The sequence below is a fragment of the Thunnus albacares genome, chromosome 9 (assembly GCF_914725855.1).
Source record: "Thunnus albacares chromosome 9, fThuAlb1.1, whole genome shotgun sequence".
Lineage (NCBI taxonomy): Eukaryota > Metazoa > Chordata > Actinopteri > Scombriformes > Scombridae > Thunnus > Thunnus albacares.
Window position 1 is genome coordinate 4,429,683 of NC_058114.1, and position 10,913 is coordinate 4,440,595.

Consider the following 10,913-nt stretch of genomic DNA (forward strand, 5'->3'; position numbering starts at 1 on the left):
TACTGTACTTCCACCGCAGCTCAACAGGGAAACACAAAGAGGGAATTTGATGCTAAAAAGACTGTAAATGTGTCAGATATCCACTTGATATGACTAACTCAGACTGCTGAAGCCTCATATAAGCTTCAGATAAACTTTTAAATACATTTTTGCATAAAACGACTGTAATGACCTCCATCATTTACATTGAAAGCACATTTGGATCTTTTAAGAGCCAGTATGAACAGAAGGAAAACCTCTTTCTCTGTTCTTATGGACACCTGACTGTTGTTTTAAAGTTGTGACCCTGTCCTTTAAGTACACTAACAGGGTGATGTGGCAAGATCTGCAGTAGAAATGTGACCTGCAACATTTCCTGTCCATGATGTGACACAACAAAAGAACACATGACCTTCAGAATATCTCATTTATTCAAGACGGATATTTCAGTCACCAGAAACGTTCCTGTTCTTACACACAACATATTAACATTTCATAACTGCTACTTCTTGCACTAGCTGATCTATCTTACCTGTATTATTATGTGCTGCAGTCATGTGTCAAATGTTTAAATCAAGCAATGGAGCCACTGTAGTTGTTATCATAAATAACATGTTTCTGTATTAAATGTATTATTCTATGTATTTTTGTATTTTGATGTACAACCACATGAACACAATGTACCAAACAACATCTCTCTTCTTTAATCTTTTCACTGCTGCTACTATGACACCCTTTACCCTTCTGACATATTTTCATGTTTTTGAATTTTGTCTTTAAATGTGAAGAAACAGAAAACACTTTTTAATATAAAAGAACATCTTTCAAGCTCTTATCTCAAACCCTGCAGCTTTACACCAGTAGTTCCCAACCCTGCATCAGAAATCTAACATGTTTTCAGATGATGAACAGAATAGGAAAGAAAAAAACACACCTTCCTGCTACACACAATTACAGTGTGTTTATTAGATGTTGCTTTTTTCTTGTGACATACTGAATAGTTTAATCTCTGCAGGACCTTAAAGATGATTCAAATGAAGGGAATGTTAAGAGAGAACGAGGGGTCACAAGTAGACACTGCTTTGTTTGAGAGGTCTCAGGCTAAAACAAGGTTGGGAACAACAGATTTAGCCACTTAAATCCAGTCCAACAGTCTACATCAAATGTTAAATATGACAAATCCACTTCTCACACGTCATGTAACTCAAGGACATGCTGGCCCAGGTTTCAATCAGTAGCAATCACACTGTGATCACAAGCATCAGTAGTGTATTTTCCTGCCGTCAGGATGAAAATTCAATGATTAAGGTGCATCTTTAACCTGTTGGGGACGTTATCCGACTCCTCCTTCCTGCCCACTGCCCTCCTCTGCTATGGGGAAGCTTCCTGCGAGCTCATTGGTCAGTTTGTGTTGCTTCCCTCCCCACAGGAAGTGTGTAGGCTGTCCTGATTGGCCCTGCTCCGGAGCGTAAACAAAGAACGGGCTGAGCTCGATGGCCAGAGCCGATCGGACCAGGCCGACGCTGCCTGTTCGCTCTGAGCAGGGGTGGTACACTCGTCCGCTGGCAGGATGCATGTAAATCGCCTCCGGACGGAAGGGGACAGTCAGCTTCTCCGCCCCGCCGCAGTACGACAGCAGCTCCTGGTCTCCCATGATGCCCTGCGGCCCTGCGGGGCTCTGCAGCAGGTGGGTGAAGACCACAGGTCGGTCATCGCAGCGCATGAAGTTCCTCTCTCTGCCACACAGGGACACGAAGGGGAAGTCCTCCTGGTAACGCCCGCTCTGATTTACACGCAGACGGCTGAAGAAGAAGACCAGGAACTGCTTATCTGATAATAAAGAAACAGATGATGAAGAGTTGAAGGCTTCAGCAGTTTCACACTCAAACTCTGAGCCTGTTAGTAGACATTCTTTATTTTAGGGGTTCACAAGCCAAAAAACATTAGGTTTAGTCAGCAAAGTGCCACAAAAGTAGTGAAAAAAGCTCATTTAAGTTTCCCAGAGAACAATGTGATGTCTTTAAATGTCTTGTTTTGTCAGATAAACGGTCAAAAATCAAAAGATGTTCAGTTTAAGGTGACATAAAAATAGAGAAAAGAAGCACGTCTTCACATTAGAGAAGCTGGAACCAGAGAACATTTGGTAAATTGTTTGATAAACTGACTAAACTATGCATCAGATATAAATAGCTGTCTATCAATTATCTGATCAACTAATCAATTGTCTTATTTTTGTTAATACTACAGAAGCACATCTACCAAATGTGCACTGTTCCTTTATGATTAAGATTTCCATAAAATACTTTTTAAACGTTTAAATGTGGTGGAGGTCAAGTTTATGACATGTTAACAACACTTAAATCTAAATCTACTCTATGTAAAATAAAAACTGTGCGTGTGTATTGACGTATTTTTACCTTTGAAGCAGGTGACAAAGTTCTTCACTTTAGTGTCATCCAGGAACAGCTGGAAGCACAAATCAACATGTCATGCAAGGACAAGAATCTAATGTGTATTTTTAAGGATTTTGTTGTATGTCAGCTTCTACACTCACCTGTCCCTGGTGGTCAATATAGTAGAAGTATTCTCGGATGCGAGGCTCGGGGCTCTGGCCCTGGATGTATGTAGCGGCGGTCCTGGAGGCGGTGTAGCCGGCAGGCAGGCAGCGCAGAGCGGTCAGACTCCTCCAGCTGAGAGTCGCAGTCCGGAGGAACAACATGGCCGCGCAGGACCGCAAAGGGTTATATTATTCAGATATAAACAGGAAAACAGAGCGACCGGAGTGTCCGAATGACAACCAGTGTTTCAAAGCGAGTTCCTACTCAAAGACGTTGTTAAATAACCCAGAACTTTCCCTCATGATGTTGTTTTCAAAGATGTAACCCGGAAGAGTTTGACTGCTGAAATATCTGAGTTTATTATTAACTGCTGCCACCTAGCGGACAATGATCACACTTTAATGTAAATATGACACTATTTAACACAAGATAAAGTCAATATAATAATATAAACATGGCAGTGTCATTCTACAGTCATATGCATTATATATTGCTTGTGTTACATCAAAGCCTCATGCTGGATTGAAATAGTGTTGTTCTTTTTTCTAGTGTTGTTGATATGATCATATGAAATAAAATGAATGAATTATTTATACAGGTCTATTAAAAAAGTCAGATTTCAGTAGAACTTTGAGGTATTTTTGCTTGTGAGTAAAATTGTTTGCAAAAATATTAAAAAATATATAATAAATTCAACCAGTGAGCTTGAATTTGTCTATGATCTCACATATTATATCACTAATTGAAAATGCTATTAAGCCACCGTCACTACTATCAAAAACATAATGGCTTCATTCATTCCCAAAAGCTTTGACAATGTTAAAAAGACAAACAGTTTCCTCTTTTAAACAAAATACACCATGTGAGCCAGTACAGTTTTACTAGAGGTTATAAATAGAGATTTACAAGGATATTATGAGGAACCTTAAAAGGGATTTTTAACTTTGTTGGAGCATATTTGTAGGCAATCCACATTTCTTCTTATCCATGGGGAAAAAAAAACTCCTAAAGAATTAGCCTGCAGGGTTGAGTCTATTTTTAGAGTGAATTACACCTTTTATATGTTTGCCATTTAAAGATTAACTAAACATAACTCCAGGGGGTCATTTTTAACTTATCCTGTATAACTAAGGTGACATTTCATTAACTGAATGTGCCCCATTGCTCAAACCAGAGAACTGAAGTCCTTGTGGTGAACCGGGGATTTATGATAATCCTAAACTGTTTGTATTACGATATGAAATTCCTCTGATTGTCAAACAGATTAGATTTAGACTGCATGTTATTTTGGGAGGTTTGTTTTGGTTTTATGATCAATGACATTACTCTCACTCCACACTGCACATCTTTATTACAGTCCTGGAAGTCTGTCTGAAACATGTTTTTAGGTGTGTGTTGAATGCTTCATATGTATAAGACTTATTATTTTCTAGAGTAAAACAGTAAGGTTTTTTTATGTGAAAGTAGCAAATGAAAGCCAACAAGAAGCAAATTATATTATCTTGGAAAGAGATATGACATCATTAGATTATTAATACTGAAGCATCAGTGTTAGAGCAGCATGTTACTGTTGTAGCTGCTGGAGGTGGAGCTAGTTTCAACTACTTTATATACAGTTAGCTAGTTTAGTCCAGTGGTTCCCAACCTAGGGGTCAGGCCCCTCCAAAGGGTCAGCAGATAAATCTGAGGGGTGGTGAGATGATTAATGGGAGAGGAAAGAAGAAAAAACAAAGTTCTGATACACAAATCTGTTTTCAGCTTTTGGGACTTTTTCTCTAATCTTTGATTTTTGGTGAAATATTGGATCATTTGAACATTTATTGAAATGAAAGCATGTGAGAAGTTTCGAGGGAAAAATCACTATTTGGTGGAGCTGTTAACAACTCATAGACATCTGACATGTGACCCCGACTACACACTGCTTTTTGTAAAATGACAAAAGCCAAAAAGCTTGATCCACTGTGTCAAATCTTCATCTGAAAAGTAAAGCTGTCAAATAAATATAGAGGAGTAGAAAGTACAATATTTCCCTCTGAAATGTAGTAGAGTGGAAGTATAAAGTAGCATCAAATGGAAATATTCAAGTAAAGTACAAGAACCTCAGAATTGTACAGTACTTGAGTAAATGTGTTAACTAACTTTCCACATCTGGAGTCAAGCATCAAATCCTCACATGGGAGAAGCTGCAGCCGCTGACTATTTAGCATATTTGCTTGGAATTTGACTAATCTTTGCAGCTGTAGTTGGTTGATTTAACTGAATGCCACGAGCTTATTCAATAAGCCAGTGGTTTAGAAAACATGAGTATATGAGCCATTATCAGAGCAAGCAGCCTACATATTATATTGTGCCTGTGTGAAAGTAGATTCCAGTGCAGAGCGAAACTGTTGAGTTGAACACAACAGGCTCTTCAGAGCTGCAGGGAGCTTCATGTAAATCACTGGACTGACTGAAGAGTCACATTCCTCCACAACACAGCGACAGACAGACAGACTGCTGCTCACACTAAAAGGCGAACACCCCCTAAAACAGACACCACAACAGACAGAGGCTTCTTTGGCTCCACGGATGGGACTGACATCACACAAAGCGGCTGATTCAGACGCGCTGGTAACGGCTTGAACTCCGTCCAGAAGAGATAAACGCTTACAGTGAAGCTCCAGCTGTGTGTTAGTAGAGAGCTCTTCCACATACCTGTTAGGTATCTCTTCCGCCTTCCTCCCCCTCCTCCTCTTCAGGTAGGGTGGAGCTGTTTCTACCTGGACTCTCACAACAGGCAGAAGACAGGATTTAAGATCCAATAATGGCGGTATAGTTGGACTTTATCGTGCTTTCATCGATATCGACTTAACAGTAAGTTTAAAATTGACGGTTAGTTAACGGTCTAAGTGAGTCTGCGCACTCATTAGGCTAACGTTTTTTAGCTAAATAACTAAACCAGCAAATTAATGACGGTTGTTGTTTTTCACCATTTTTGAAGGTACAAACCTGCTCCACGTTTGAATAACAATAAGTTTATAAAGCTTGAATTGTAAGCAAAGTTTCTGTTTGGTTTGTTTTTCATTTTAAATAGTCTTTGCTGATGGTAGTTAATAACTTACGTTAACGTTTAAACGTTAGCGAACGTTAACAGCAGCTCGAGGGGGAGCCTGTTTTGTATCATTAACGTTAAAAAAAGGAAGAAAATATTCCTAAAATACCTTCTCAGGTCAGCATTAGGTCGTCTGCTGTCTTGTTATGTAAAGTTGGGCAGTTTATATGTTGTTCAAAGGTCATTTTTTTCTCAAACGGATCGCTTTCAATCTACAGGTATGAGTCAACCGCCCCGTTCAAACCGGGGACACCGGGAGAGAAACGGAGACCACCGCCAATACCGAGATGACAGACGGTCATCACCCGACAGGTGAGGTCAATATAGTTGAAGTTCAAACAGCTCAATTGTGTTCCCTTTTCGACTGAATTGTAGTTGGTCGCTCGACACTTTGGATAAGTGTCATTCGACAATTTTCGACAGAAAAAAGTGTCGCTCGACACGTTTTTTTCATGTCGTGCACCTGTATTTTGTAATGTCGCGGACACCGTCATATTTTGTCGCGCGATGTGATTGGATAGTGTTACTAACGCCGCCATGGAGGTTGTAGTTTTAACTGAACGTACTTATTGATCTTCTGGTTTGTAACTTTAGATAACTTGTAACATCGTTGTTTAATTAGTCCCGGTCGGGATGGTATAATGTTACTGAACAGGCCGGCTGGAGGACAGATTCCGGTTACCATGGAGACGACCGAAACTTAAAGCATAAACTGAAAACGTCGCGCGACTCTTTAAGTTCTGTCGAGCGACCTACCATCTTAAAATGTGTGTAATATTTTCCAACCTCTGTTTTTATGGTCTTATTATAGAAAAATATACAATATCCAGACAGAACATCAGTTCTGATAGAGTTCGTTGAAAACATTTAAATAGGCTATATATTTTTTAAAATTCAAATATAATTTATATTTTCAGATTTCCACAGACAATAAGTGACAAACCATGACAGTCAACACACAATACTAGGGCTGCAACTACCGATTATTTTAACTATCGTTTAATCTGCCGCTTATTTTCTTGATTAACCAAGTAGGTGTTTAATATTTTTGGGAAATAAATGCTTGTTATAAGTTTTTAGAGACTATGGTGATGTCTTCCAATGTCTTGTTTTGTCTGATCAACAGTCATAAAATTCAAAGATATTAAGTTTACTATCATGTGTGACACAGAAGAGCTTAATCTCATCACATTTGAGAATCTGCAACCAGCAAATGGTTGCTGGTATGGTTTGGTATTTTTGCACTAATACTGAGTTTAGGCCTATTTCATTATCAAATCATTGCTTTACACTCTTTGAGGTTGTTGTTTCCTAAGTAAACATACAACTAAACAATAATGAATCTGCACATTTAACACTGATAACAGAACCTCTTCACATCAAGGCGAAGCCATAACGTGCCTGGATGTAGGGCTGCAACTAATGATTGTTTTTATTATTGATTAATCTGATGATTATTTCACAATTAATCCATTAATCATTTGGTCAAAAAGACATCAGACACAACGTCCATCACAACATCTTGGAGTCGAAGGCGACGTCCTCATATGTCTTTATTTGTCCAAAATCCCACAATAGTAAATTTACAATAATGCACGACCAAGAAAAGAAATAAATTTGTGAGCCTTGAACCAGCAAATGTTTGTCATTTTGGCTTGAAAAATTACTTCAGTGATTATCCGATTATCATAATAGCTGCTGATTAATTATGTCGATCATTGCTGCTCTACATGAGTGTGCTAACGTCACCACAGCCACGCTGAGAATTAAATATTTAAATTGCTGGGGGTCTTATTTAAAAAAAAACAAAAAAACAACTGATGTCAACTGACAAAAAATTAATCAGCAACAATTTTGCAGCAAAAATTCACAGAATTTTCAGTGTTCAGCTTCTCTTTGTTGGATTTTTAAGTCTTCTAAGATAATAAATGAAATATCTTTATGTTTAAGACTGTTGGTGGAACAAAACAAACAATTTGAAAACTTCACTTTTGGTTTTAGGAAATTGTGACAGACATGTTATAGACATTAGATATTAAAGTGTTTTAATTGAGAAAAGAATTAGTTGCAGCTCTGGTAAGAATACTTAGATAAACTTAAAATATGACAGTTAACTATTGTCTATTACAATTTTATGATCAACTAGTAGGTTATGTTAGAGATATAAATACAATATTGACCTGAAAACAAAAACTAAACTTAGAGAAGATTCAGTTCTGTAACAGCACTGAGACTTCCTGTTTAAAAGAAAATCTAAATCAGTGCAAAATAAATGTCATTTCAGTAACTTCTTCTTGTGTTTCTCTCTTCCAGGTCTTCCTCTAGACCTCCGTACTACCCCAGAGAGACCGATCACCATCCACATCATGTGCGGGACGTCCCACGAGTGGAGCACCATGAGTCCAAGTGCACACATATATGCTCCAGGAGAGGTGAGACAGGATCAGAGTGGAGGTTTCTAGGTCAAATGAACTGAAAGCTCTTCTGAAGGAGGTTGAGTCTGCTGCGTCACAGGGCGCGCTTTGGTTTCACTCTGCGGCTCACAGCTTCTTCCCTCCATGAATACTGGTCAGACTGGTTTTCTTGTGTTTACAGGCCTGTTTTCAGAGTTTAGGCTTTGTTCCTTTGATGAGGTGGAAAGCTGATCACCTCATATCTGAGTTTAACAGAGGAATGACATGTAACAAGAGTAGATTCCTCTAGAAATGTTAATAACATTTTGTACAGAGCTGAAGCGAGTAGTTAACTGACAGCAATTCTGATAACCAGTTAAGTACAGTTAAGTATTTTGTGGTTTTCTTTTTGATATATATGTAAATTGATATTGATAGTGTTTTTAAGATGTGAGCTTTGGCCCCGAGAACATGTTCATGACACTTAAATGATTCATCTGTTAATTGTAATTTTATACCAGAGCTGTTTTGAAATCTCATGGAGTAAATCCAAGTCTGGAGTCCTTCAGGGCAGGTCCATGCTGAGTCACAAGACTCTCATGTCTCTGAATGTTGACCATTAAAGTCAGAAAAAGTTTTCTTGGAAGGTTTTGCTTTTAAGTCTTGAGTCAAATCTTTAAATATTTATGCTTTCAAATCCAGGGCTGCAAATAATTATTATTTAATGTTATTGAAACTGGTCTTGTGGTTTGAGCAGGACTGCAAGTTCTGAGATTTTCAAATTCTTGGTCTTTAAGGGTTTTAGGGATTTATATAATTGTTTATAACTTGTGTACAGGTTTGAATAAATGTTCTGTTATATTAAAGTTTGATGTTATAATGCAATATTTAGATATTTCAAATAAACCAGGACTCTGTACAGTTCCTGATCCGGCTGTTTTGGTCTCTACTCAAAGTAGCTGCTGATCAATTTTCTGTTTCTCGGTTGATCGACTGATGATTTCAGCTCTAGTTAAGTCTCACAGCTCTCTCTGTGTGTGTCTGACCAGTACAGAACATTTCAATTTTGTTTTATTATTTGTTCTTTTATTTATCTTTCTATTGATTAATTGGATGGTTCGGCTGATTAACTGATATTTTCTTCCTAACCTGTGTCATGTGTTCATTAGGCATCGTTCTGATCTGCTCCGTACTGACCAACGGTCTGGTCCTGATCTGCTTGGTCGCAGCTCAGATGGTGACATCAGGCATGTCGTCCATGGCCGGGTTGGGCGGCTTCAGCATCAACACCAACTTTAACCTGCAGGGCACCGAGCTGCAGCAGGTGCGAGAACTGGACATGCAGTACAGCCAGATGAGAGCGCCGGGCATGTACGGCGGCATCCCCTTCAGCCTGACCTTCGGGGTCGTCTCGCTGCTGTTCGTGGTCGCGGGGAACAAACCCCCCCACCGGATGTCCCGGAAGCTTCTGTTCGGAGCGCTGGCGTTTCAGGCGGTGGGCGCGGTGGGATATGTTGTGGCCGTCGGCCTCTACCTGCACTTCGTCATCGGGGTCAACGCCACAGAAGTGTGTAAGCGGCGCGAGCGGCTGTACTTACGCAACGGCTACACCTGGATGAACTGCAGTGTCAGCGGGGCGGACGCAGCTGTGGCTCTGTTCGGGCTCATCACAGCCATCCTTTACACCGCCGGGACGGTGCTCACGATCCAAACGATCCGAAGGGTGAAGCGCTACCTGAAGGAGCGTAAACACCGGGAGCAGCCTCGACCCCAACCACAGAGAACCCCGATGAGGACTGATACCACCTCTGTGTGAGCAGGACTGATGAGGACGGACTGAAGGATGGTTCAGACTACAAGACTGCCACCATGATTTACCTTTCACACACAAATTTAGAGACAAAAACCCTTAAAGGAGAAGTTTACAATTTGTAAAGTCTGTCTTAAAACAATCCGCTGTTTTTCTTGCTGTTCATACTGGACATCAGAAGATTCTTTCTTAATTCGCTTCCAGTAAAAGTGATACTTATACTGGGGACAAAATCCACAGTTCTTGTCTGGAGATAATATGAGGCTTCACAAGTGTGAGTTAATCAGATAAAGTGGGTATTTTTTTTGTACAAAAACTCCCTCTTTGTGTTTCCACACAAAGCTGTGATGTTGGGATCGTAACAAAAGGAGAATATTTTGAATTAAAAAGACTGAAAACGATTCAGGGCAGGTTGGAAGATAGTGACATGGACGCTGAAGCTTCATATTATCTTCAAATAAACTTTTAAATGGATTTTGTCCCTCATCACTTACAGTTAAAGTTCTGCATTAACAGCAAGAAAAACGTGTCAGTGTTCGTGAGGGCACCTGACTGTTGTGTTAAGACAGTAGTCCAGTAGTCGTCAGCTGTCTGTAACTCTACTACAATCTGTCAAACATGTTTTATTTTATTGTAGCAAACAGGAGGAGGAGGAGGAGGAGGAGGAGGAGGAGTGTCATAACACAAACTGCTACTCCCAACCTTCTGGTTGCCTTTTACAATCAGTTCAAGGACATTAAATAATATTCCTTTTAGAATCAGTTTTAAATTCATTTGTTATTACTCATTTTAGCTCACTACGTTGATCTCTAGATATTTGTGTTGTGCGCTCACTCTGTCCGACGTCATTCTGTAGAAATGGAATGAGATCTCTTTACTCCATTACAACCTTATTTGTGGCTCGTGTAAATCTCGTGTGATATTTTTACGTCTGCTCTTTTGTTTGATACAAACACCGCGTGTGTCTGGAGCGAAACGCATCAAATCTGCACCTGAATAACTTCACTCGGCCCCACGCTGGCTTCCTGCACGTTTTAGTCGAATGTCACAATCATTCGCTCCAGTCGTGGATTTCTCCCAGT

The 10,913-nt window shown here is 39.6% G+C and overlaps 2 protein-coding genes across 5 annotated transcripts; one reads left to right on the top strand and one right to left on the bottom strand.

The window, feature by feature from the left end:
* Nucleotides 1–392: 392 nt before the first annotated feature.
* On the bottom strand, nt 393–4,844 carry c9h8orf82 (chromosome 9 C8orf82 homolog). The gene is made up of 4 exons (XM_044361560.1): nt 4,677–4,844; nt 2,534–2,669; nt 2,397–2,445; nt 393–1,809 (listed from the first exon to the last, which is right to left on the bottom strand). Exons 1-4 carry the CDS (start codon nt 4,742–4,744, stop codon nt 1,313–1,315), a joined length of 750 nt encoding a protein of 249 aa, XP_044217495.1. The 5' UTR covers nt 4,745–4,844; the 3' UTR covers nt 393–1,312.
* A 160-nt stretch (nt 4,845–5,004) lies between these two features.
* si:ch211-191a24.4 (uncharacterized protein LOC100150331 homolog) lies at nt 5,005–10,198 on the top strand. 4 transcript variants are annotated; one of them, XM_044361558.1, is made up of 4 exons: nt 5,005–5,206; nt 5,847–5,940; nt 7,942–8,060; nt 9,191–10,198. In XM_044361558.1, exons 2-4 carry the CDS (start codon nt 5,849–5,851, stop codon nt 9,835–9,837), a joined length of 858 nt encoding a protein of 285 aa, XP_044217493.1. In that variant the 5' UTR covers nt 5,005–5,206; nt 5,847–5,848; the 3' UTR covers nt 9,838–10,198. The 4 variants fall into 4 exon arrangements, with proteins under 4 accessions (XP_044217493.1, XP_044217491.1, XP_044217494.1 ...); XM_044361556.1 differs by having other exon boundaries at nt 5,012–5,390; XM_044361559.1 differs by lacking the exon at nt 5,005–5,206 and adding an exon at nt 5,400–5,517.
* Nucleotides 10,199–10,913: the final 715 nt, after the last annotated feature.

Coding starts and splice junctions, on each gene's coding strand:
- si:ch211-191a24.4 (XM_044361558.1), top strand. CDS start 5,849: ATGAGTCAACCGCCCCGTTCAAACCGGGGACACCGGGAGAGAAACGGA. Junction 5,941..7,941: donor AGACGGTCATCACCCGACAG/GTGAGGTCAATA, acceptor TCTCTCTTCCAG/GTCTTCCTCTAGACCTCCGT. Junction 8,061..9,190: donor ACATATATGCTCCAGGAGAG/GTGAGACAGGAT, acceptor TGTGTTCATTAG/GCATCGTTCTGATCTGCTCC.
- c9h8orf82 (XM_044361560.1), bottom strand. CDS start 4,744: ATGCTAAATAGTCAGCGGCTGCAGCTTCTCCCATGTGAGGATTTGATG. Junction 2,670..4,676: donor CTTGACTCCAGATGTGGAAA/GTTAGTTAACAC, acceptor TGCGACTCTCAG/CTGGAGGAGTCTGACCGCTC. Junction 1,810..2,396: donor CTTTGTCACCTGCTTCAAAG/GTAAAAATACGT, acceptor CTTTATTATCAG/ATAAGCAGTTCCTGGTCTTC.